The sequence below is a fragment of the Megalops cyprinoides genome, chromosome 9, assembly GCF_013368585.1.
Source record: "Megalops cyprinoides isolate fMegCyp1 chromosome 9, fMegCyp1.pri, whole genome shotgun sequence".
Taxonomy (NCBI): domain Eukaryota; kingdom Metazoa; phylum Chordata; class Actinopteri; order Elopiformes; family Megalopidae; genus Megalops; species Megalops cyprinoides.
Window position 1 is genome coordinate 18,108,075 of NC_050591.1, and position 25,978 is coordinate 18,134,052.

At 45.7% G+C, this 25,978-nt stretch overlaps 1 protein-coding gene across 4 annotated transcripts in view; it reads right to left on the minus strand.

The window, feature by feature from the left end:
* Positions 1 to 6,132: 6,132 nt before the first annotated feature.
* The window catches only part of LOC118782700 (arf-GAP with Rho-GAP domain, ANK repeat and PH domain-containing protein 1-like), a 68,424-nt gene continuing 48,578 nt past the window's right edge, over positions 6,133 to 25,978 (minus strand). For 2 of the 4 annotated variants that reach the window (XM_036536178.1, XM_036536179.1), the window contains exons 14-35: positions 24,090 to 24,264; positions 23,466 to 23,600; positions 23,233 to 23,368; positions 22,987 to 23,089; positions 22,341 to 22,536; positions 21,530 to 21,575; positions 20,772 to 20,935; positions 19,526 to 19,738; positions 19,319 to 19,424; positions 18,163 to 18,310; positions 17,043 to 17,126; positions 16,709 to 16,783; positions 16,072 to 16,189; positions 15,824 to 15,937; positions 14,757 to 14,902; positions 14,551 to 14,586; positions 13,768 to 13,850; positions 13,069 to 13,128; positions 8,592 to 8,655; positions 8,299 to 8,457; positions 7,534 to 7,571; positions 6,133 to 7,407 (exon numbers count right to left, since the gene is read on the minus strand). In XM_036536178.1, coding sequence (XP_036392071.1) covers positions 7,554 to 7,571; positions 8,299 to 8,457; positions 8,592 to 8,655; positions 13,069 to 13,128; positions 13,768 to 13,850; positions 14,551 to 14,586; positions 14,757 to 14,902; positions 15,824 to 15,937; positions 16,072 to 16,189; positions 16,709 to 16,783; positions 17,043 to 17,126; positions 18,163 to 18,310; positions 19,319 to 19,424; positions 19,526 to 19,738; positions 20,772 to 20,935; positions 21,530 to 21,575; positions 22,341 to 22,536; positions 22,987 to 23,089; positions 23,233 to 23,368; positions 23,466 to 23,600; positions 24,090 to 24,264 — 2,379 coding nt within the window. In that variant the 3' untranslated portion in view covers positions 6,133 to 7,407; positions 7,534 to 7,553. The remainder of the gene's footprint in view (positions 7,408 to 7,533; positions 7,572 to 8,298; positions 8,458 to 8,591; positions 8,656 to 13,068; positions 13,129 to 13,767; positions 13,851 to 14,550; positions 14,587 to 14,756; positions 14,903 to 15,823; positions 15,938 to 16,071; positions 16,190 to 16,708; positions 16,784 to 17,042; positions 17,127 to 18,162; positions 18,311 to 19,318; positions 19,425 to 19,525; positions 19,739 to 20,771; positions 20,936 to 21,529; positions 21,576 to 22,340; positions 22,537 to 22,986; positions 23,090 to 23,232; positions 23,369 to 23,465; positions 23,601 to 24,089; positions 24,265 to 25,978) is intronic. The other 2 variants (XM_036536181.1, XM_036536180.1) reach the window with 2 other exon arrangements.

Below are 25,978 nucleotides of genomic sequence, written 5' to 3' on the forward strand. Positions count from 1 at the left end.
CACATCATGGCATAGCAGTTCAAAGCATTTTGTCGCGACTGTTTGAACACAATTAGTGGTGTTTCAACACAGATGTTGAACAGTGTGTCATTTTCCTCACCAAATGCTCTGCATCAGTAATCAAATGACTTCTAAAATCACCATATTGTGGATGCAGCAAAATGAATACAAACAGCTTGAGAGTCATCAAATGCTAGTTAATTCAGAGAAGGAATGACAAAGGGGCAGCAAGTGAAGTCTTACTGGCGCTACATTGAGCAACAGACTACATAAGAACTTTTCAAACTTGAAGTTTCGACAAAATCACAACTTTGAAAGGGTCGTCACTGACTTTTTCTCCACTAAAAACATGCACAATGCCATTTTCCCAACCTATAGTTAAAAAAAACTGAGGACTAAAGTTTTCTCAATTTTTTTTCCATAAAAACAGAAAAGTGTTACAATGAGAAGAGTGCTCTAGTTTTGAATACAATTTTTTTCTTCCACCACGTCATTCAAAATCCTCACCTCTGTTGCTTGTCAGGTCCTCATGATTAATATTTCATTCAACCCCTCAGTTACCTCAGTTCACCTTAAAGTCACAGTTAATAATTGTAGTCCTCATGGAGCAGACCTTTCCATATGTCTGTTTCGGAGAATTCATCACATTTAAAAATAACCAGTAATGAGGGCTGTTCTACCAGTCATGAGTGTCTGGTGCTTTGCGGGAAGATAAGAACTGTCTGTGGAGGATGTAGCTCACTCCTAAAACAGCTGAGACCTCTCCCTTTGTCTCTCCTTAACCTTTGAAAGTCATTTCAGTTTGTCATACATGCGTTATGCAACATGGAAATTGATTTTGAAAAAGTCCTCGAAATTTATGAGTGAAGACTTCACAGCAAGGCCCGGTTGCCATGGGAATGCTGCAAAGGTTCCAAGCCATTAGGACATTAATGGGAGACGGGCCTGGAAGGGTGTCAGTGGAGAAAGCCTACCTCATACTTCACTGCATTAAATGTTAATGCGTTTGAAAAATGTCAGGTTTAAACAGGATTCATGGAACAAACAAACCATTTTACTTTGGAGGACATTAGGTGGTGGTCATTCATTTCCTCAGAAGCTTTCCGAAAATCAGACTAGTTGACTACCTGAACAGCAAATGGTGAGGTTAATGGAAACAGCAGGCATTAAGGGAAAAAAAATCACAATTTTCTAACGTCAACCAACTTTAAAAAGCCTGTTTCCACAGTTGTCCACTGTACAGTAGCTGAACTCCTGGATAGGACATTGTTAAGACTGTTAGTTTGTACCCGACAGTCCAAGGTGAGTGTTGTCTTACATTTTCCATGAATGGACAGTTCAAAGTAACCTGGGTATATCTTCTTACAGGCACAAATTTAATGAGTACGAGGTTACATCTCTTTCATGGAAGATGTGGTCCAAAACTAGAGACTGGTTCAGTGAACTCAGCCTTCGGGTATGAGGCCTATCTGTGTAAGGCTTCATAGGTCCCAGAATCACAATGGGGGCTGGGCTTTGTATGTCTCTCAAATAACACAGACCATGAGGCCAAACGTCCAAAAGACTGGGCCTCAGCCTCTACCTGGAGCTGAGAGGCTTCATTGTCCGTCTTTCTCTCTCACTTTCCTTCAGGTTTCACAGTTACTCTCCTTCTAATGACACTTTCACACGTAAATGAGCAAAATGGCATAATATTCCTTAAAAAGAGGACATCTACTCTGATGTTTTTTTTATACTGTAAGCTGTTTCACACTCAGTATTCTGCAGACTGTAGCAGGCAAGGTACGGTGTACTGCTCCTCCAGTGTCATACAGTTCTTCCTCCACTCCCAGGAGGAATGGCTAGCTCTAGCTATATTGAGCAGGTCAGGGCATTTTGGGACAGCATTTTGTTGAAGTGGGAAATAAAAAATCTCTTGTGTTTCTGCGTTTTTCACATTAGGAAGTGCAGCTCTGTCCTGACCTTCTGGCGGTGACAGTGAGAGCACAGCTTGTCCTTTTTGTGCAGCTAGTTTTTCTGGTGGCAGCTAGCCTCAAGAGCTAAGCTGTGCTCACAGCCTCTACTTTGTCATAGTATTTATTTGTTGACTATCTTTCTCCGTAGTCAGCTATTCCGCTATTGGTTTAGAGCTGTTAGGGCCCAAGAGCAGTCAAGCTGCTTTGTGTCTTTGTGTCTGTGAGGTAGCAGAGGTAATGTAGTTTTGTTTGTGCTGTGGTTTTATTGTCAATCTTACTCTCCCCTTTCCTTCAGACTTTAAAGTCTCTCCCCTCAACCACTGTGCCTCCCCCAGGTCTCAAGCTCTCTCTCTCTCTCTTTCTTCATCTCACTATGTCTGACTCCTTCAGATCTCCTTTACCACAGGTGTAAGTTTCAAAACATGCAAACACCACACCCCTCTGCATCCCTGGGGTTGGGGCTATTTCCGATGTTGCGCCATCCTCCCCTTGAAGCCCTCCTTTTGTTGGTTCTTACTGAAGCTACTTACCATCACAAACAGCACACATCATCTCCCCAGAGGACACAGAACACTGTGTACAGTCTTCACTATCCAGGGGCAGAATTTCTCGAAGAATGCAGAAGGACTGTAGTCAGGAGGCAAGCCAAGGCCAGTGTGTTTCAGATCCAGAGATGTGAAGCAGATTGATGCAGCCCTGCTGCTCCTAGACCGGATGGCAAATCGGACAGGCGATTGGTGCTATTCGTCAAGAGAGCTGCAGTACGACTCGGCTTGTGGATTTAGACCACCTCACTCTGGCCTGACCTTTGAACCCTGGAGTCCATGCCCGTGTTCAGATCTTTTACCTGCGGTGTATTTGTGAACTCTTTCCGAGTTTGCCTCCGCAGACTTCACGCCCAAAGGGAATATCACACGATATTAGATTCCCAACTCGCGTCCTTGAGCCTGCAGTGACCCTGATGTGTCAGTTTTTGTTTTGTGCTGCGCTGTACTACACTGCGCAGAGGCAGAGAGCAGGGCAGCACAGCAGTGGTGACTCAGGGTCCTTCGAAAGTCCTGCGTCTCACAGAACCCCTGCATTCCTGGGGGTGGGGGGGGGGGGCACAAGGTGTGGCGTTGCCATGGCAACGATGCACAACAACAGTCTGGGAAACAGTTGAGAGATAAGTGTTGGAAAATCAAGCCTACTTACTGTATGAGGCTGGGCCTCTGCACATCCATTTAGAAGTTTCACAACCCATTTCTTCAGAGATATTAAAAGTCATAGCCAGGTAGCCAGGTCAAACTGAGTCATCAGACATTTGGTGAGAGTTCATGAATTCTCATGCGTCTGTGCAGGGAACATATTTAGGCACTTCAGAAACCCCTTATGTAAAAACCAACTAAGCACACTGCGCCCCATCTGCACCTGGCTAATGTGACACATCAGGAGTGTATTTGTTTAAACTCGTCACACAACAGTGGAAATTTCAGCATCTGAGACCCATCCACATGTGTGTGCTCCTGACACTTCACCTGGAGAAGTGTGCAAACAGATTAATGGACCAAAACAGTCCCCCCCCCCCACCTTCCGCATGCCTCCTGCTGCACCTGATGCGAGACTAAATGTGGCACCGCGTCTCCCCGCCGCCGGGGTCTTTTTCCCAGGTTTATTTTAATCAGTGTGAAGCGGCCCTCCAGCGCTGGCTGCACGTCGCAGCAAACAGCGGGCCTCTCCCCGTCTCTCAGCTCCGATCGGATTAGTCCGTGTCCACATCCCGAGGTGACTCGGGACCTTTCCCCCACCGTGGCGGAATGCAGCTGGCCACTGACATGGGGACAGGCCCTGTTTAGGTCTCTGCGGGAGCTGTCGGGGGGGGGGGTAGACCCAGCACAGGACACCCTGCTCTTTTGCGGGATGGTGGACTTGCCACTTGCTCATGAGATGGTTTTAACAGCCCTGATGGTGAAGACGGCAGCCAAGGCAACTTATCTCGATGCGTGTGCTGACCGCATGTTTGTCCTTAACACATGGAGCAAAGGGAACAAGTACATGTGTTCCTTCTGAGAAAAACAAGAAGCTACATCACATGCCAGACATTTCATTTCCCTCTGGCGAGAAAGTCACTCTCCTCTGATCAATACCAGCACAAACAGGCTAAAAAAAAGAGCTAATATTTATTGTATCATACACAGGTGACAGGACAAAACGCTGTTACTGTTCTCTCCTCTTGGACCGGCGCAAGTTGCTTTTCAAGTAATACAGTAAATGCCCTTTACACCTTACAGACAGGTAAACTATTCTTACAGGCAGATAAATAAAAAATCATGGATCATTGTTGTCATGTATCCCGTTTTAGTTCCTGGTCCATGCTCACTGTCACTGCAGCTCCGTCGAGTGGCAGATGGGACACGATGACGCTTTGTCACCGTCTGTCAGAGGCGATCAAGCCAGAGCCACAGTCACCGGCCTGCTGTGAGCTCCAGAGTGAGGGGCAAGCTAGATTGTGGAGGAATCACCTGGGCGAGGGGGGGGGGGGGGGGGGGGGGGGTACACTCACACGGATACCTGGCCCTTATGAAGTCATGCCTGGGGATACTGATGTACCGGGAGTTTTCCAGAGGGGTAATGAGTCACTCGGACCGGGACTAAGATTACCCCATAGCTTCACCTCTGGACAAACCTCAGCTACAAAAGGGCCACGTGTAAGATGTAAGCCTGGTCGATTTTCTGAAAAGCACTTGACAAATAGATCAGAAAATATACTACACACAGAAAAGCAGGGCTCGAGTGCAGTTCACTACAATGTTTGATTGGTCGTCAAGTTGTACAAATCCAAAAGTGGGTCTTGCTCTTGGGTGAGAGTGCACATCTGAACAAATGGGCAAATGCTTGTTTTCTCTTGTCTCAGTGAGCTCAGAACTACTGTGTCCAAGTAGGAGTAGGAAGCAGTTTATTGAGCGACCTGTGGGTACAGTGACCACCGGAACCTCTCTGCTACTTGTTCAGCTTTTAGCACTACATTAGCTATCTATTTGCCACTTCAGAGCTTGGGACTCTGGCACAGACCTTCAGCCTACTACACAATATAGTACAAAACCCACACTCAATGTCTGGGGGGCATCTTGACAAAACATACAACAGAATATGAAATGGATAGACCACAGGGGGATATTTACAGAGAAGAGGCATGGAGGCAGCTTTTTAACAGCGTAACACCACATCAGTGGGGAGGGAAAGAGTAAAAAGTTATGACAGCCAAGCCAAAGGCATCGGTGGGGCCGATTCTATGCTTCCAAGTGGTCACATCTTAACCTGGATGATTCAGGACACGCCCACTAATGCAAACGTGGATAAGACAAGACCAGTAAACCTAACAGATTCACCCTCCCTGTTCATCCTTCACTATGGCAAAATTGCCTGTCCAGGGGCATTGCCTTTTGATAAGGTAGCAAATGCAATTGACAGCCACACAAACCAACATAGCAAAGGTGAACCGTTGCAGGGAGGAGTGTGGTGAACAGATGAGAGGGGCCACGGGAGTACCTTCAGAGCAGGCAGAACTTCAGCTCACCACAGCAGGTGGAGCAGCAACCAAGGTGGGCAAATTCAGTAACTGGATCAACCCGCCGTCATCACCTTTGCAGTGAATGAAATGGCATGAATCTTATGAATTCGTACTGTACACATTAGTAATGGTCACTTCCTGAACAATTAAAAGGATTATGTGTGTGTTACATCCAAGAGAACAGCCATGGGATTGTACAGTAGAAGCATCATGTTAAACAAGCCTTACAGGGTTAACATTACATTGCAATTCCTTAATTAGTACTAAATTTGTTGACAAAAACAAAAAACAATAAGGAAATTTTTTCAAAATCATATCCATATTAAATGTGTTTTCCTCAGCTTTCCTCAGAGCAGTAACACTTGAATGTAAAGCTGTGAGCCAAATAAAAAAGCTCTGGAGAAGAGCAATACTAACATCCATTAACAGTGTAATGATATGCTATAGTACTGCTGTCTTGTCCCACATCATATTCATTTGGGTAACAGGTTTCTTGCAGTTCCAAAAAGCTTGTTTTTTTTCCCCCAACACATTAATGGAGACAGCAGCGATATAATCAAAATAATGCCACATACAGATACTTGACAGGAACCAGGCATCTGTGTCACTCAAGTTTTCCAAGACAAATGATCTTCAAAAGGCTTTATTTCTTAATTTCTCCTGCTCTAATATTTATTAGTCTGCAGAGGAACATTAAATGGTGAGACAATCTGCAATAGACTCAGATTTTTCCTCCCTTCCTAGTTGTAGAGCTTACAGTCCTGATAACATCGGAAGCTGAATCTACAATGGGTGAACTGCGATTGCTTTAAAACAAAGTTCTGCACATTTTGATATGATAATCTATCAATTGCCACTGCCTACTAGGAAGATGATTGATATCCCGCTGTTGCACAATAAATAATTCAAGAAGTCTTTAAAAACATTGCATTAAACTGAAAAGCAAATCAGGCTTTGGATAAACCTGGTTAAGATGAAGACAAGGGAAAAAAAGAGCACTGAGCTAGGAGACAGCTACCCTTTGTCAAAATAATATACAATTGTTTAGACCTTAAAAATTAGTAATTGGTGCAATCAAATACTAAAGCCGTTAACTCTTCTACCGAGCCAACCTTAAGTGTTTATTTTCATTAATTACAACGATACCTATAAACATTAATTGCCTTTAGAAAAACAAAAATTCAGCCAAGCACCTTAGAATACTGCAGTTCATAATCTTGATTTGAGCAGTATGAAATGTTATGTTTGGTCTGAAATGTTACAAGTTTGGTCTGACTGACACTCTAAATGTCTGGGTGAAGAGAAAGGCAACTGCACAGAAACGGCTCAGCAGAGACACGAGCCCTTACAGTCCTTTACAGAGCCGACGACGGTCACGGTCAGTCCCCGCTCAACCGTGTCTGAGCACGGTTTCACCTTAAACTGGTTCCAGTCCACATACAAACTCACATCTTCAGCAGGACGGTGAGGTTCAGGTATGTCGTGATCCACCAAAGACAGGAGAGAGCGGAAGGAGTGGGGCCTTTTTTTCTCCATTCTCAGAAGTCATTTTGTGTTCACCTGAGTCTGAACCGGTAGGAAAACGCACAGGCCGAGAGAGGAGTCCATGCAGGGTGTGTGATGATGAATACGGCTGGGTTGATTGTTTATGTCCAAACCGCAGCCCCGTAGCTGGTTCCAAGATGAAGGGGCTGTGGGACCCCAAGCTGTACCCCTGTCTGCTACAGTCCAAGTTCCTGGGTCTGTTGGGGGTAGGTTGGGGGGAATGTATGTAACTCGGTAAGTCATGGTCTGGTTCGTACAGTCCCTGTGATCAGGAGGTGCTGGAATGTTCTACGAAGAAACAGTTCTTGACTTTCACGTGGCCGTCCTACACAAGGCTGCCCTCTGCTGGTCACTGCCCTGTGGTGAAGTAGTACAGAGAGGGTGTGCTTTTCTGCTAACACATTTCTATACATGTATACTTTAAATATTTGTTCATGCACTCTTCATATATATTCAGATAAATCATGACTGTCAATCTCTTACCTTACCATCAGGCTGTATTATCATACATTTCTGAAAAGCTGGAAGACAGAATGAAATTGTCAGTTTTCAGTGATGCCAACAAGCTGATAAAAAAATAAACTTTAACATGTTTTCAATTATCAAAAAGACAACATAAGTAAACTGATAATTATTCTTATATGACCAAAGTTGAAATGTATACCTACCTTGTATTCCAAAATACTTACCATTAAGTGCCAAAAGTTGGCCATACAAGGAAATATGCATTACAGACAAACACGAGTTGGAATCATACTGAACATCATACAGATAATTGTATGTTTTCACACCCATATGAAGGCTGTTTTACATGTATATTCATATCTACACATATACATCAATGCAATCATATAGTTCCAGTGATGCTTCAATGATTCAGGATAAGCAGTTCCAAAGGTAAGCAGTACCCGCTGATTTCCCACAATCATAAGAGGCACACCAACACATAACAGCAGTAATCAATTCCTGTGATCTCGATGCCAAGGGTCAACTGGCGGCATGGGTGCACACCCTGTAACTGGACAGGGGCTGCCGACCAGCTGAAAGGCACTACGAACACTCAGAGAAATGGTCAACTCAGCACACCCCCCTGCCTTTGCTGAAGCAGTGCATTGTGGGACGGACAGACCTCCAATGAAGGCCTTTTCTCAGCACAGAACCTCTCACAGATTTGAGTGTTGTGCTTGAGGTGGGCAGTGTTGACCAAACCAGAGTGCATCTGCTCTTTGATTGGTTGATTGGACTCACAGCAAGCGGGTCAGCAGTAAAAGCGGCAACGCTGTTCCTCATCTCGTTCTCACTGCCTCGCAGCGGGATTAGGGAGATGTTACCCAACCTGGCATCCAGGGGCACCACCCGGCTCGCCCGCATTTTTATAGTCTCAGCCGGCCACACGCTGCCATCGTGCTTTGAGAGAGAGAAACAGAGCGTCAGGCTGGACAGTGCTGCATGTTCCTCCAGACGGAAACCTGACCATTCGTCAGGAGCCATAAACTGGAGGTGAGAGCAGCAAGTCACACCCGCAGGGTGTTCCCTCTCACCTGGATGCTTAAAAACGTGGCAAACCACTCCCTCATCTCAGTCTGTGTGTCACAGCACAGGTACCTGCAGGGAGACAGAGAGACAAGCAGGTGAGCTGAGGACGCCCACACACAAACATATAACCATATGCATGCACACGCGCGCACACACACACAGCAGCACTGCTCAGCAAGAAGCAGCTCTTATCACCCTTAACTGAAGCCATGATCCAGAATCCTCTGTATAATGACCATAGTGTATAGCATCTTAATGAGTTTGTTTCTTGTGGCAAAACATGCGCACCATTTCACTCTGTCAAATCTATGCATGCATGTGAATGCATGTACACTCAAACACACTACACTCACACACTGCGGCCTTGGCCTCCACTGCCCCTCTATCCTGACCAAGGGCAAATTCACCTGCAACAGCCACCCTGACAACATGGCTCCAGCCAGCTGCCAGAAAAGTCGGGAGTGCAGGAGATGAAGAGAACACCTCTGCTGTGTGCTAACCTGGGGGGTGCATTTCTCCTTCCCAGGATTCCCTTTCAAACACCTACAGCACCCTGCCTTGTCTCCCCTCATGCACATCGCAGCAGCACCCCAGAGGCACTAGACAAACACCTCCTGGGGAGCATGAGGGGCCTTTCATGCATTCCGGAGCGCAAACAAACACTCCATGCGAGCCTTTCAAACGGATCCCAAGCAAAACAAGAGCATTCTGCTAAAATAATGGGATGTTTTCACAGTGCAGCGGGTAAACACTTAGCAATCACCACGTATTACCCAGCCACTCAGTGAATTTCACAGGCAGGAGAATGTCGCTTCTGAAGAGTATCATTCCCAAAGCTGTTAAAGCTTCTTCACAAACTGAATGTATATGACATACATGTGCAACCCGATTACTCTGACAAACAGGGTTTTCACTTTGATAGCATTTGTTAATGACATGAGGAAAAAAGGAGGGAAAAAATGTCAGGAACAGCATTCCAATCAGCCGGAGTTCACTGCATGATGCTCCATCAGAGAAAGGGTTCTGGGCCTGTGGCAGGCCACTCGGGAGGCAGGCTCAATCTCCGCTCTGCAGGCTGTGTTAAAAGCTGCCTGCTGCTGCATTGATTTTCACACGGTACCTACAATGTAAGTGCACACACGCTTCTAGTCTGTTCATTACACAAACCAAAGGGTGGTGCCCTCTTCCACACCTTACATGTGTGAGTCTGTGTGGGCACGTGTGTGTGTGTGTGTGTGTGTGTGTGTGTGTTCACCGAGTCCTCGCTCTGCAGTACAAATTCTCTGTGACATGACTCAAGCCTTCTGCTGTGAGGTGAAGACCTGCCACAGGGATTATGTTAGGAGGGAACGCTAATCCACACAGAGCACCATGGAAGCGAACCGTTTGTAGCCTGAAGTCTATTTCTTCTGAGAAATGCAGACAGCTAGAGGGATTTTTTTCCCAGTCACATAATGTTGTTCCTACTAGAGGATTTAATGGATATAAGCAAAAGGCAATAGCCACACTTTGTACTTCAACTGCACATCTAGGAATCGATCAACCCAGCACCAATTTCAATCTGAGAAAATGCGCATATCATCAAGGCGCCAGAGGAGGAGGCACTACCAACAATGACTGAAAAATTTATCCAACACAGAAAGCGCTAGCAGTATAAAAATCAAATGAGACCCGGATGTGCACAATTAAAGTTAAAAATCATGAACTGCAGTGGCCTTGCCCCTTTTCAAAGAGCTGTGTATGTGTTACGATAACAGGTGTAAAACGTTATTATTCAAGAGCTTGAGTGCCACTTTTCTGTGCCTCTGTGGCTCTCTGCTCCTCCATGTGCCAAATGATCAGCACCACGAATCAGAGACCAAGAGGCCGGGACATGCTTGGCCTGTCAACAGGTCATCACTTTACGAGCACTCATGATGCACACAGAGATAGGAAACAGTTACATCCCTTTTCACAACTGTCCCACAGCCTACAATGTCTGTTCGGTTCCACTTTGCAGCCAGGATGAAAGACTGCTCCAGACGAGTGGTGTTATGACTAATCAAGCAGACAGCTGCGTGTGACAATAGCTGGTGTCATCATTGCTACAGCCCTCTTCCTGTAACGGGGCTCCATCTTTAACCAATACAACCTCATTGGCCGAAGCCCCTCGAATGCGATTACACAGTCAAGCAAAGCTGAAAAACGGCTGTCAGGGGCCACAACCTCTACTCACAGCCACTGACTCATCAATCCCACAATGCACCATGATATACGAGCAGACGTTTCCTCGCTGATGGGCCACACAGCAAATGGGCCTTTCAGCACTCATAAGAAACCGCAGACTTGATGCACGGATGCTATGACACCCACAACAATACATTCACATCCAGTTTGGCTGCCTATTAGCATGCTTTTGCTTAGCAAGCTTTTTTTGCTTCACACTCTCAAGGGAAGAAATCCACTTTTCCACAAAATGGAAATCAGCTTCAATGTCTGAACATCTAATCCATGTTCCACCATGGTTTTCATGACACAGACGATAAAGAATAAAAGAATTAGTAAAAAATATCAATTCATCACATTACATTACATTACTGGCATTTAGTAGACGCTCTTATCCAGAGCGACTTACATCAATGCCAGGTGTTTTACAATGTTATCCACTTATACAGCTGGATCTGTAGGTCCACAGAAAACAGCAACTGTGTGGATTTAGACTCTAATAAAGATGTGCCAAACTGCATACTCACTCACTGAAACTCAGACTCAATATGTACTGTGAGATAGAATTACTTTGAACTGAAATCACATTTCCTCTTTCTAGGGTAATTCCTGTTTAATGATTAATAGCTATTCAACTGCCAGACATCACACCACGTTTTGTTCATGGCTATCAGGCATTTATGCAAAATGGATGATGTAGGAACTGGAACCTAAAAAAAAGTTAAACCACAAACAGAAGATGAAGTAGGCTCTATTCTGTCACAACTTCCTGCTAGAGAGATGACATTAAACAGACATCTCTGGGCAGCTCAGTAAGGAGATAACACCCTAGTAAAGTCTTTGGTTGCACATACCATACATTTATAAAATGAGCTTTGTAAGGACTGTGTGCTTGGCACGCCTAAAAACCTCTTTCCTGGTGTTACTGGTGAATATTTTGACGCAGTTGTTCCAGAGGACTTCCATCCATCAGTGCCAGCTTGAACTCCCAGCATGGGTAACTTCCACACAGCATGGGCCACCAGTGTGATCTGTGTCGCGGTCACTCCCAGCTGTGCCACTCCCAGCTTGAACTCCCTTGCCCTTCCCCTTGGCACTGCTGACTCCTCCTGTATGTCCCTGGGGACCTACCTCCACTTTCATCCTCAGTGACAGCATGGACTCCCTGCTGGACCCCTACTCTTCTGGACGGCTCCCTGGCTCCAGGACCCCCCCTGCTTTGCCACGTCCCCCTTCCACACTCCTCGTCACTGACAGGCCCGAGTCCCAGCTGGAGCTCTGCCACCTCCCACCCTCACTGCACACACCGCTCAAATACCAGCTGACAAACGCTGCCCTGACCTATTCCGTCCGGCTTACCATCACCCGTAATGGCCGCACTCCCAAAACCAGGGGGATGGGAGGGTGAGAGCTGAGGAGAGTAGCAGAACTACTGGAGACACTGCTCTCTGTGGGGTGGGGGGCTGACGTTGGGTTTGGGGGGTTCTGGAGACACGTCTTTGTGTGGGTAGCGGGGAGTGACGTGCATGTGTCTCCTATGTGGGAGGGGGCCTTACAGGGGTAGTGTACACCTCAGGTGGCAATGAACTTTAAACTTCTCTGCATTGTGAGGCAGGAGCCTTCACAGCTGCTGAAACAGTGCACTCCAGCACTGATTCCCCAACAAGACTGCTGGCAGCTTTCACACTGCACAACAGTGGTGGCTCCTGCGGATAAATTTACTTAAACAAACTGCGGATGCTCCACGGTTCTCTCAAAAGGTTAAGAGGCTGCTACGCTATTAACGTCGTGCAAATCCACTGTAATAACTTAACAAGACCATCAACTACAAGGCCCTTCAGAAGGCCCCAGCAAGTCACACATAAATTACAGTCTCACAACTCTTGTGATGGTTTCCCAAACTAAAGCATATAAAACCCCACAAAACAAATCAATTATACCTTAAGAGGCAGCTCAAGGGCTTTTACACAGCTCAGGATGCTTCGACCCAAAAGAAAATATTGTAATTATTCCAATTGCGTGTTTTTATATGGCCCCTTGCTCAATCAACTACTCACACATGCAAATGCATGTAAAGAAAAGGGCCATATACGGCAGTACTGTGCAGCAGCCTGAAAACGGGATTTCTAAATTAAAGGCCGCAGGTTCATATCCCAGGTGAAGCACCACTCTTGCATCCTTTTCCTATGTCTCACATACGGGCATCTGCTGACCAAATGAATTACAAACACAATGAAAACTCAGTAAACGTGTCGTGTATTCATGGCATGAACTCACCACTGCTGCCTCTCGTGCTTCTCATGTTTCTCATTTTCATAAACCACAGTCAGCCCCCAGCTAAAAGAGGAGCAGTCATTAGCATAGCACCACATACAGTACCATGCACAGCATGCTGAAAACTAAAATTACCATCAGCTGGGGAAATTAGGGCCTATTTAAGTGCATACATTAAGACATCATTCACTTAGAGAGGTTAATGAAATGTAATTAGCCATAAACTAAATATAAACTGCACATAAATAACTCTCGTTTGTAATGGTGGGTCGAAGTGCATCATTATCATAGATTTCAGAGGCGTCAGAAAGAATGGAAAAAAAGAAAAAAGCACCCACATTTGATTGCATTATATTGCCCTCTAGTGTTAGTCTTCTCACTTTTTATAGTCAAAATACACAGGTGTAAATACAAGCCTACAAAATCTATTTTTTTCTCCAATATGATGCAAAAACCTTAAAGCCACAGGAGGGTTCCTCAAGCCTTGACCTTTGAGGGGTCACAGGATATCTACAAGCTTACAGCCCTTAGTTGACTGACAGACCCAACTAATCTCCACTGAGTGGATTTAACCAGCAACCATCAGCTGGGAGAATGCTGTTTGAGAACTGGAAAACCCCCAGGCACTGCAGCCCTCCAGGGCCAGGGTTGAGGAGCCCTGTTGTAGTCACACACACAGACACAAACTGGAGGTTCTCTCACCATGTGGGAGGACGCAGCTTCTTCTTGATACCCTGATAGACCGTCAGGGACTTAACTGGCCACTCCTTCTCCGGCCGGTTGCTCTGTGGGGAGAGGCAAGAGAGGAGCCCTGAACCAAATCCTCAACAGAAAGAAAGTTAGGCCCCACCACAGCTCTAGGAAACACACCATTAATACCTCTCCCACAGTACTGTGAGGCACACAACCGGGCTATGGATGCTAAGGTCTCATCCGGTACAAATCCCTGGGAAACAACAGCGTTCAGTCAGCAATCACATCAGGCGTGTCCAAGAAAAACTCAACAACCCACACCCAGCACTAAGCTGATGTTTTGGAAAATTAGGATTTGGGTTGTGGATCCCACTGCTGGGTCCCTGAGTGTGGGCTGCCCAATTTTCTGTTCCATCTGTTAGAGGTCAGTATCTGACTTAAAATATAACATCTCAAAATTACTGAAACACAACCAGTGTTGTCAAAATGGGATCAACTTGTCAAGTTTTTTGCCAGGACACTCCTCATTTCTTTTCAGTTTTTCACTACAAATGCAACAATTTCAAATGTTGTCACTCTGTTTCCTAGCCAAACACTGCACCATTATAGGCCAGAAATCAACTTGTGATTGAACTTGAGCACTGTCTGCTCAAACTGAGCATGATGTTTGGTAAGAGAACAGCTCCTAATCCCAGCAAGACTTCCCAGAAGAAGCAAGAGAGCCCCTGCCATAGAGACAGACCCTTCACCCCTCACCCTTCCCTGCAGCACCCACACCATGCATGTACTCACACACTGTATCTCAGGAATCTGAAGCTTTTGAAGATTCTGCACATGAGACATTTGGCGGTCATTATCATCTGGTTGAATGTCATCTACAAAATCTCCACTCTTCCGTATTGCTAGTCTCCCCTGGGGTCACTTCAATTCTGGGTCTCAACACAACTGCACAAACTACTTCGAACAGGGAAATAAATAAGCTTTGAGAAGCCTCTTACCCGCACTTCCTTGTAAAGCCTGAGGGAGGTGCTGGTGAGGATGAAGTAGCGGTCATGGAAGCTGCCAGTGCTGAGGCCCAGTCCAAGCAGGTTCCTCTCTTCACGGAACTTCATCATGCCGTGCTTGGAAACGTCCACTTTACTGGCTGCAGGGAGGAGGACAGGACTGAGCTCAGACAAGGACGATACTTCTGTGGCAGTGGGCTCATGTTTTTCTGTTCTGCTTTCAATCGTTTGCTAATTAACCCTTTCGCACGTGACTTATTTCATGCTATGGAGCGCGCATGTTACATTACATGGTTCGTTATGTCTTCATTAGCGTTACTAAGCTTCTCATAGTTTTCACCGCTGCATTTGCTATACTTTGTAATGTTAAATCACTGTTTCCCCAAAGTTACAGTAATGTTGGCTAGAATTTTTCCAATCTAGTGTTCTAATTGCACCTGTGTGACTGTATGCACGAAAGCGTTCACACTAGAGTGTTCCATGTGAATACATATGATCATAACATACATGAATCACATTAACTCATTCTTGGGAAACCTCAACATACTACTGTTATCGAGCAAGTGTTACATCTGCTCTCAGGTACTGCTGTTGCACTGGGAGAGGATTTGCGACAGACCACATCAGGACTGATCATCCCCAGTACTTGGACGAATAATGCTGCTTCCCAGAGAGATCGATCCTCACTTTGTTTGTTTGTTTCCCTGTGCTGAAGGTCACAAAATGTGTCAGACTTCCTTTTACAAACACTGCTGGCTTTGTGCTGCTTTAAAGCCAGATCAGAGCTGTTTTTGATATCTACTCTCGGAGAGAGAACAAATCAATGTGAGGACTGTGTGTGTGTGTGTGTGTGTGTGTGTGGAAGGGAGAGAGGGGGGAACATTACCGAACAGTCAAACAAAAATAATGAAACCGAAGGAAAGAGCCAAGAGCTCCAACTAAGGTTTATTAATTCCCAGCACAGACAATGCAATGGAAGCTGCACAGACTCATTCATAACAGTTCTCTCTCTGTGACTGTGACACAGATCACAGTGCTGGCCTGTGCTGTGTGGAACTTACCCAGGTATACCAGCATGGCCTCCATGGAGAAGTGCTTCTTAACCACCAGGTAGCTGTCCGTACCCAGCGAGTGAAGAATAGGCAGCACTTTTTCCTGGTAGTGCAGCGGACGTTCTGAGGTCAAATACAACCACACCGTTAGCAGAGCATATCTGTACCCCTGCCTTTATTCCATTAGAGAACTATTCCATGCTGCCTTTAATCAACGGCAGCTTCACTTGCTTCCATTTTCCTTTGGCCTGATATACCTGTTTCTTCCTTCTCGTTCACCTCAAAGCAGCACCAGTAGTCCTTGTCACGCAGGGAAATTTTCCGACGGTCCAGGATCTCGAAGGTGAGCTCGGCCGCAGTCATGGTGGCGGGGATCTGAGGGCAGGGAAAGAAGACGGTGGTCAGACTAAAAGCACTGCAGTCAGAGAAACTCACCGTGTCTGAGTCACCTAACATGACACCAGAAATTTTCAGCAATTTTTTATTCTCAAAGGGTCTAGATAAAAGCAAATAAACAGATGACTCTATAAATCAAGCTCATTTTAAGCACTTATTCATACTCTAGGCGTGCTTTCTGGGTATTTCCCTAGTACCATGAGCACAAGGGTTTCAATTTGTAAGGGTTACAACCCTTATTTGTTAGGCAAGTCAATTTTCAAGTAAATTCCAGCCATGAACCTGAGTGTTTGCAAGGAGCTACTACACTGTTGCATTGTAATGAACAATTCATGAATAAAAGATCATTGGGAGAGTACTTGCTTCACACAGGGAATCACAAGTTTGAGAGAGGATGTCTCACAGCAACTCAAGAATTTTATTACTGGAAAAAAATGTTATTATTAAAGGTGTAAGTAGAAGTGAGAGGAGAAAGGTCAGCGGTGAAATGAAACCGACCTTCACATGCTGCTCAGCAGTTTCCTTCTTCTCCTCTAGGTAAACAGTACAGATGAAGTCCCCTGAGCCAGTGGACTGGGGATGATACGACCATGTTAGCTTATCTAGCTGAACAACATCCTCCACACGCAAGGGCTTAAAGGACGCCACTCCAAATTAACTTCACAGTAATAATTGCATAACATGAAACTGATGTGATCTGACAAAAGAAAAGGGAAGCCACATCGATGGGGAAGTTGTCAGAACAAGAGAAAAAAAAAAAAAAAACGTGTCAACAAATACGAAACAGAGGTCGACAAGCCTCTGTTCCACTCACACTGCCTTTCACACTCACCGGGACCTTGGCGTTCAAGTTCTCCCGAACCTTAATGATGACTGTGATCTCATCGAGCTGTTTTTTCAGCTGCTGCTCATTCACCTGCCGGGACCACAAGGACATGGTTGTCTGATATGCATACACCAATACCACCAACAAACTACAGGGGGCGCCGGCACCTCTTCCAAAACAGAGCAATAGGTAGTGAGTTTGGCCAACTCACTTTCAGTCAGAAACTTGCCATTCTTCTCAAACTGCTTTTCAATGCCAGCAGTGTCCGTATTTTAGAAAATAACTATCTGTAGCAAGCCAGAAATCTAGCAGTGGTCGGCAAGTGTGGTTACTGTTCGTAGCTATGGCAGCAATCGGGTGAATAGTCTGAGGGCGTTCACTTCACAGATCCTCTCCCAGTGCAACAACAGTAGCTGAGAGCATGTGTAGCACTTGCTGAATAACAGTAGTATCTTGAGGTTTCCCAAGTGACTTAGCAATTAGCTTGCTAACTGCAGGAAAGTCAGGCTTTTATTGCATGTGCACTTCTTCTTCTAAGAATTCATGTCCATCTGTTTTATATGAGACTGTTAATCATGCAGGTGTTCAGCCAATGAGGCTTGTGGTTTCTATAAACCCCCTTGTTTCAACTAAGCTTGTGCTGAATGAAACCCTACACCCACGGTGCCTGTGAGTATCTAGTATCTTTCAATGAAGAAGCATGGTTAAGTATAGACTGCAATATCTCTCATTTCATCAGGAACTAAACTGGCCTAAATTTCCAAAGTTATCGAAGATATGTGACATGTAATATAAATCTAAGGTAAAATAAGAAACCACAGCTGCTTGCATCTTTGCACTGAAGGCTTGACTGAATCAAAAAGAGGGCAACAAGATGGCACCTGTTGTCCCACTGGCCAAACTCTATCCACAGCTCTGTCCCAAAACACTGCTGTATCCCACACCATTTCTTGCCTTTCACCCCCACCTCTGAATGCCAAACGTGGAATCTGTGCACAGTATAGTACACCATGGACTTTTTATGGATGCGCTTTTTACATTTGACACATGAAAACACTATCAGAACCACAATCATATATTGCAGTGTTTTGTCCATCGGTGACGCCATTAGTTTGGGAAGACTCACATTAAAGATCGCCACGTAGTGTTCGATTAGCTCCTCAATGACTCGGCCAGCGTTGTAGTCCTTGCCGTCCGTTTGAAAGAGGGTAGGGCCGAACACGATTGCCAGGTTGTGAAGGTTCATCTGGTTCATGTCCGCAAATCGCTGGACGCTGCCCGAAGCCAAACAGAAACAAACACAGATTTTAGGTGCTATGAACAAAGAGGAGTTTTGCCAAAGGGCTCACAACCCCTGGAGATCACAGAGCGCCGTGAGCAGGCTTCACCGCTCATGATCTCCTTCATCTCCCCAGCAGAGGGCTAAAACCGGCCTGAACTGATTCATTCAACAAGTGACTGCTCCAATCAGACAGAGCTCACTTGGAACTGGAACCAGATGCATTCCGGCTGGGCGACATCCAAAATGTGAATTTACTGTATCTCCTTCCGAACCAGATGGTGCCCCTCACAGGTCTGCTGCCATAAATGACTCAAACCTGACACGCACATGACCGAAGCAGACCTTGTTGTTGCGTGTTCTGATAGGAACAGAGAGTGTGCGGTCGCCTGCCGACCTGGACAGCGTATATTGATGTGTGTACACAGCTGGGCCTCATATAGCCTGCCGAAAGCTGGATCATCTGCCTCAGGCTACCTGGAATTTACCCTGCACTGTCACTCCATTGTTCCAGGAATGAGTTTCCACTGTGTGTGTGTGGAGTGAAACAGAGGTCAGTCCGGTCTCTACACACGAGGAGGGAGGGAGACGAGAGGAAAATATGACACGGAAGAACTGGGTGTACAACAGGGAATGACAGCTGCCCTAAAACAGCAAAACAGTGGGACAGAGAGCAGCATTAAGTGAGGGCAATACTGGGAAAGAGAGCAGTACTGAAAGAAAAAGCAGTACTACGAAAGACCAGTATTGAGAGGACAGTATTGCAAGACAGAGGGTAGTACTGGGAGACAGAAAGGTACTGGAAGAGTGTAGCAGTGGGAAAGAGAACAGTACTGGGAGAGGGCAGTATGGGAAAGAGAGAGGTTACTACTTGGAGAGAGACAGCAGTACTGGCAGTGGGAGGAGAGGAGATGACAAGGAGAGACAAAAAGAAGAGGGGTAAAATAGTGAGTGTCAGGTGCAGGGACAAGGAGGAAAGAAACAGGACTGAAGGAAATCTCACCAGTAGAGGTGATTGACGAGGGCTCGCAGAGTGGCCTTGTTGACTCTGGGCAGACTGTTGAAAAGGCACTGGTACTGGGCTATTTTTTTGCCCTCGTCCCCAATAGCTGCGGAGAATGAAAGCAGGAGAGTTATTCACCCGTTACCCCTCCTTGGGAAAGCAAGGATGTGGGAGGGGCAGCTGGTGACCTATTCAACCCATTCTTACATGTTGTGCTGAGCCACAGGGGCGTGGCCTCGCAGGTGAAGATTCCTTCCTCCACATCTCTGAAAAACCTCTTCAGCACATTTGACACGTCATCCACCTGGTGCTCCCCTTCCTTCAGCCTCACGCTGCGTGCGTCTCGCCGAAATGTTTCCAGCAGGGCGGCGATCTTGGAGTTCACACCACTCTTCCGGTAGATCCCCTCAGACGTCAGGCCTGAAGTGCATGCCCAACACACGTGCACACTCAGGAAAGAGAAAATGCCTGTGTTCCTGTGTGTTTACGCTATCATTCCCAACCAGTGATGATTATCAGGTACACTTCATGTGACTGGCTAATGCTTGCATTCAGACTAGATCAGCAGTGGAATATATGAGGGTCCAAGCAGATCAATCCATTTTCCATTTTATTTCACCATATGACCTCTAGATTGCTATAGTCACCAATACAGCTAACCAGAGCCAAAGGAAATGTATACAAGTTCCTGTACAGTATCACATCTAGACAAAAAAGTGTTTCAGCGGCAGTTCCCCTCAGATGTTTTTAATTCCTATATAGTTATTTTTATATATAGTTTCAGACTATCTGTAGTTCCTGTTTTATTTCCTACAGAGGATCAGTTAAAAGCAAAATCGCATTTTCTGGAAAAACAGTTGCTAATCCCTGTAGACTATCAGTCCCTGATAAAAACAAAACAAAACAAACTTATTACTTCCAACAGAGTATCAGTGTCCATTCTTTTCTCTTGCTGACCTATTTGCAAAGTGCAACTGTACCAGCAGGAGCACATGATGCTCCAAGGGAACAGAGCTGGCCTGTTACGGGAAAATTGTTTCATTAGACGCTGGATGCCAAGACATTTTGGAAGTCTTTCACCAGACGCTATTTCAGGTCATTCCCCCAATCACATGAGTCAAGTTTGGTTCCGCACGGAAGAGAACAAATACGGCATGATCGAATTTTCATTTTCAGCGTCTCTCCCTCAAACCCGATTAGCCATGAAATATTCCTAATTGGCAGCTGTGATGCATGTCAGTCATCCACTGCAACAAAAGCATGAGGCGCAATGTAAGGACCTATTTTGAGCGATCACGCCATAACCCCACACGTCAACCGCTACGATCTTATTAAAGAAACGGATGACATAGCTTTCACACATGACGCGTGCCAAGTATCAGCTGTGGATTTAACAGCTGTGTCATTCTCTGCTGTGCATTCGGGCTGTGCGGTGCCGTGGGCAGCTCCTTACCGCACTGCGTGATGTAGTCGATGCAGCGGTCCACTATGACGGGGATGTCCGCCTCCGTCAGCTGCTGCTGGCACAGGGTGTCGCCCGAGCTCCCGGCCGCCCGCTGGATGGCGGCTGACCAGCCCAGGAAGTCCAGCTTCCGCTCACCCTCGATGTACAAGGTCCTGCCAGGAGCAGCAGTAATACCTTACAGCTTGGCACACATCCCAACATCACATTCCTTCGATGTCTACATCGTAGCTGCCCTTTCAGTCCCTCATCATCCATCCCCATCCCAAATCACCAAACAATTCCCTCTACCCAAATCCTGAATAAGCAATCAGTTACCCTCAACACCATTGTAAATCACACAAAAATTCCATTTACCTCGTCCCTCATCACCCTCGCCAACAATTATTCCTACCTGTGAGACTCCTCACACTAACTTCTCAACACTAAACCACAACCTAGCTCTGTTATCATGCTACATTACCCATTTACCCATTTATTTCAATACCTCCTTTTCAAGCAAATACCCCAAACTGCCCATCCCTTCTCCCTTTGCATTTCACTCGCCCTCAGTGGTCGCTAAAAGGCCTGCTTGGTGGCCCATTCAGGGTTCTGTACCCCCAGACTGCACCCTGTCTCAAGACTAAACATCCGTCCAGCTCATGGGAATATGCCCCAGAAAATATCATCTCCTCACTGGCATGTTCATCATGAACACAGCTCAAGATCAGCCATGTTACTGCAGAAGAAAAGTCATGGTAGAAACTCACCTCCCTCTCTCCACCAAAACAAGTACTTCATTCTCCTGTTGGATTGCTGCGAAAAGAACAAATTAGCTCTTATCACGTTTACATTAATTAATTCACATAAGCTAAACACTTATTTAATATATCCTGCGAGCACAATTATCTACTCCACAGCAGTGCCAGATGGATCATAAATTAATTCGTCTGCATTCTGGCATAACTCCACTGACTCTCTCACACATTTGGATTACTTTAACTGAACTATCTTGTTATACACTGATGTTGATTTTTCTTTACCAGGGGTAATATTTCCTTATCTAACATTCTGGCAGTAAAAAATATGTTTAAGGCCAGGAACAAAACATATCAGTCTCAATACAGCATGACAGCCGTGACTTAGCAGTGGCCCCCAAACTTCTCCACCCCAATTCACCCTGACATCCTCCACTCCTATGCTCCTTCTGACAACCCACAACCCCCCACCCCAATGCCCTGCATATATCACCATCCTGCAATCCCTCACCTCCGTCCACCTTGGTACTCCTGTCTCACCTCCACAACACCACCCTGATACTCCTGTTCCCCCTCTACGCTGACACCGCATCTCCCCTTTAACCTGATACCCCTGTCATCCATCTACTGTCATGCCCCCCACCCCCCCACCCCCACCCTGGCACCCCTGTCCCCCAATAATGCTCATATCCCTCTGCCCCCTCTACGCTGACACTCCCGTCGCCCCTCTAACCTGATGCCCTTCCCACCCACCCTGACACCCCTGTCCCCCATCCACCCCCATACCTTTCCACCCCCTCTACCCTGAAACCCCCGCACTCACAGAGCTCCTGCAGCTTGCGCAGGTGAATGGCCTCCTCGCCCTCGCCATCCTCGAAGAAGGCGCACAGCGTGGAGCCCACCAGGGCGAACCAGCCCACCCGGGAGCTCTGCAGGTTCAGCCCATCCTTGTAGCGCAGTCTGCCGATCCGCTCAAAGTCCCGATTCAGCAGGTCCTCCGCGCTGGACGGGATGAAGGACTGTGGAGAGGAGGGGAGAGGGCTCAGTAATAATGCTTTTTCATGTCAGTAATTACTATTCAGCCTTAGTTCTACTGACTACAGTGAGGTAATTAGCATCATAACTGCCCGACAAGGCACAGAGGACCCTTAATGTAGTGAATTAGTAGTGAATTATGTAGTATGACTCATTTAAGCTAAAGGCTGCAAGAAAAGGACAAAAAACATAAATCAAAAAATCAGCTGCTTGATGAATATACTTTAATACAGAGAGGTATTCAGAGGCCCATAATAATTCAGGGAACATTGTCTGATTGAATACTCTTTCAACAGGAGCATCAACAGGAAGCACTCTGTTCAGATCTCACCATGATGACTAATGACTAGTTACAATTATCCACAAGAGCAGTAGTGACCACGAACATCCTTCTGATTACACCGGAACAAGGTGCACTCTGCCAAGGTTGTTACCTTGGCAATGGATTTCACCCACTCCCTCATGGTGTCTGGATTGTCTGTTCCAAACAGGTAGAGTCGCTCAGAGTCTGAGTAGATCTCAAATGTGTGGTCATATCTAAATTGGGAACACAAAGAACATCAGGCTTCAGAACAGGACAAGGGCCAACCACAAATGTGCGTCTTTTTTCGAAATGTATTTTTTTTTCCTCCAGCAATTGTGCCTGACTTGTAGGAGGAGGGGAGAGAGAGAAGGCCTACCCGTGTTTTTCGGGAGGATTGACCACGAGACAGACAATTTCCTTCATCTTCAGCCCTCCATTGGGGGTGGAATTCTTGTCGCTCTCATAGTAGTTAAAGTTCCCATCGTTCAAAGTGCACCAACGCCGACTAAACTCTGTAACAGCATGAAAAATCGCAGACTCAGTTTTGGGAATGAAAGGTGTACACTGTCGCACGCAGATCAAATCCGGACAGTTCAATGATTATCCCACCTTCTTTGGCTTTCCGCTCCGTGATTGGCCGTCCCATGGAAGCGGTTTTGAAGAGAAACCCATTGTGTGTGATGGAGGGAGGGGCCATGTAGTGCACTGTGTCCATGTGACCTCCAACTTCTGACCTTGGAATCTCTATAAGAAAAACAAGGAGATTAATTATAGCATCCGCCTTATTATCCCTGAGACACACACCCATACTTAACCTGAATAGTAACTATTTCCACAGATATTGTCCTACATGAATTTAAAGAAATTAGCTAAGTAATACAGTTTGTCCTGACATGATGAGCTGCTAGGACAAGCAGCAGTCTGTGGGTATAGCAGTAAGCAGCAGGGCTTGTTAGCCAAACATTACCAGCTCAATTCCCATTCGCAGTTGGGCCACTTCTGTTGTACCCTAAGGGAAGGTACTTCACCTGATATGCCTTAGCAAATATGCAGCTGTGGATGTAAAATTGTAAGGTATACAAGTTGCTCTGGAAAAGAGCATCTAGTAAGAAAATGCAACGTAACGTAATTAAAGTAAAGGTTGGAATACTGTAGTGCTGGAATGAAGTAATAACAGAATGGAGGGACTATGTAATGTAATGGTAAACGGATGTAATGCAGTGATGTACTCACCAGTGTTGCGGTTCTGGCTGAGAAACTCCACCTGCAGTTTCTGGTTGTAGCTCTGGGCCAGGAGAATGGGAGAGGGGAATTCTGGGTTTCCCGTGTCACAGTTCACATTGGCCCCGCAGAACACGAGGGATAGCGTCTCCAGCACATCATTGGACTGGATGTTAATGCACAGGGCCTGGGGGAGAAGACCAGACCAGCTCCATTAGACATCACATTGCTGATTCTGACTGTGGCTAGAGCAGCAGAACTCCATTCTGCTCAGGATTGCAGGAAGACCGGGGTGGCAGTGTAGCGTAGAGGTAAGGAGCAAGGCTTGTAACCGAAAGGTTGCCGGTTTGATTCCCCACAGGAGCACTGCTGCTGTACCCTTGGGCAAAGTACTTTACCCAGAATTGCCTCAGTAAACATCCTGTTGTGTAAATGGATGACATGTAAAAACTGTAATCTAAATCGCTTTGAATAAAAGTTTTTCCTAAATAACATAATGTAATGAAGAACTGGATTATACAGATGGCATCACCAAGTCTACATTTGGAGATTTCCAATTCCATGAATGTAGTTTTTAGTTTTAAGGTTTTCACTTTCAATAAACTTCTTTATATGACTGCTTTCCCACGAGGCATACTTTTTGCCTTGAAAGGTGCTCAATAAATGACAAAAAGCAACCAAATTTCTCCCTGTGACTTTCTCTGCACTGAATGGCAATGTGTGGTGAACACAAAAATAATTTTGATCTATTCCTTTAAACCAGCAATACAAGTATACAATGTCAAATGGCCTGCTTTTGTGCATTGTACACTGCATCACAGAAATATGTGCTGTTCAGTTTGCAGGCACAATGGTTTAGAATATACAGACAGTAAGTGAAGATGGGTTCATGATAGCTGGGAACAGAAGATAAAACAAGCCAGGATGAGTGATTCATGTCCAAAGGAGATCTTTGCCGCTCAGAAATTCACTATTCACCATTTCACAGACTGCCAAGCCATCATCCCCTGTGATGCTCCAAGCCTAAATGAGTTTCATTGAGTAATGCAGTCAATACAGATACAGCGCGCGTGTGTGTGTGTGCACGTGTGTGTTTGTGTGGGGGGGGGGGGGGAGTGGGGTTGGGGGTGCGCATCAGTGTGGCCTAAAATGAAAACTTAGACGCTTACTTGCAACTGCTTGTGAGCTAGTCACAGTCGCTTGATTTTTCAGATTGATTTGTTCTGCTTCATTCCCTTTTGAAATTCTCAAGCGTCTGCACATACCGAAGAGTCAACGGTTCCGGCCTAGCTGAGACTGAGCCAACACCTGCACAGCGGCTCAACTCTGTCAGACTCACAGACTTACTTTCTGTTTTTTTTTTCCTATTTTAATTTGAACTTCTTTAATGCTATGCTGGAGGAATACCACTTATAATACTAATAATACTAAAACTAATAATACTCTATATAACCTTGTGTCTGTTATTACATACACTACCATATAAAAGTTTGGGGTCACTTAGAAATTTCCTTGTTTTCCATGAAAACATACATGAAATGAGTTTGAATGGGAAATATAGCAAAATGAATAGGAAATATAGTCATTGACAAGGTTAAAAATAGTTATTTTTAATTGAAATAATAATTGTGTCCTTCAAACTTTGCTTTCGTCAAAGAATCCTCCATTTGCAGCAATTACAGCCTTGCAGACCTTTGGCATTCTAGTTGTCAATTTGTTGAAGTAATCTGAAGAGATTTCACCCCATGTAAATTTCACCCCATGCTTCCTGAAGCACCTTCCACAAGTTGGATAGGCTTGATGGACACTTCTTACGTACCATACGGTCAAGCTGCTCCCACAACAGCTCAATAGGGTTGAGATCTGGTGACTGTGCTGGCCACTCCATTATAGACAGAATA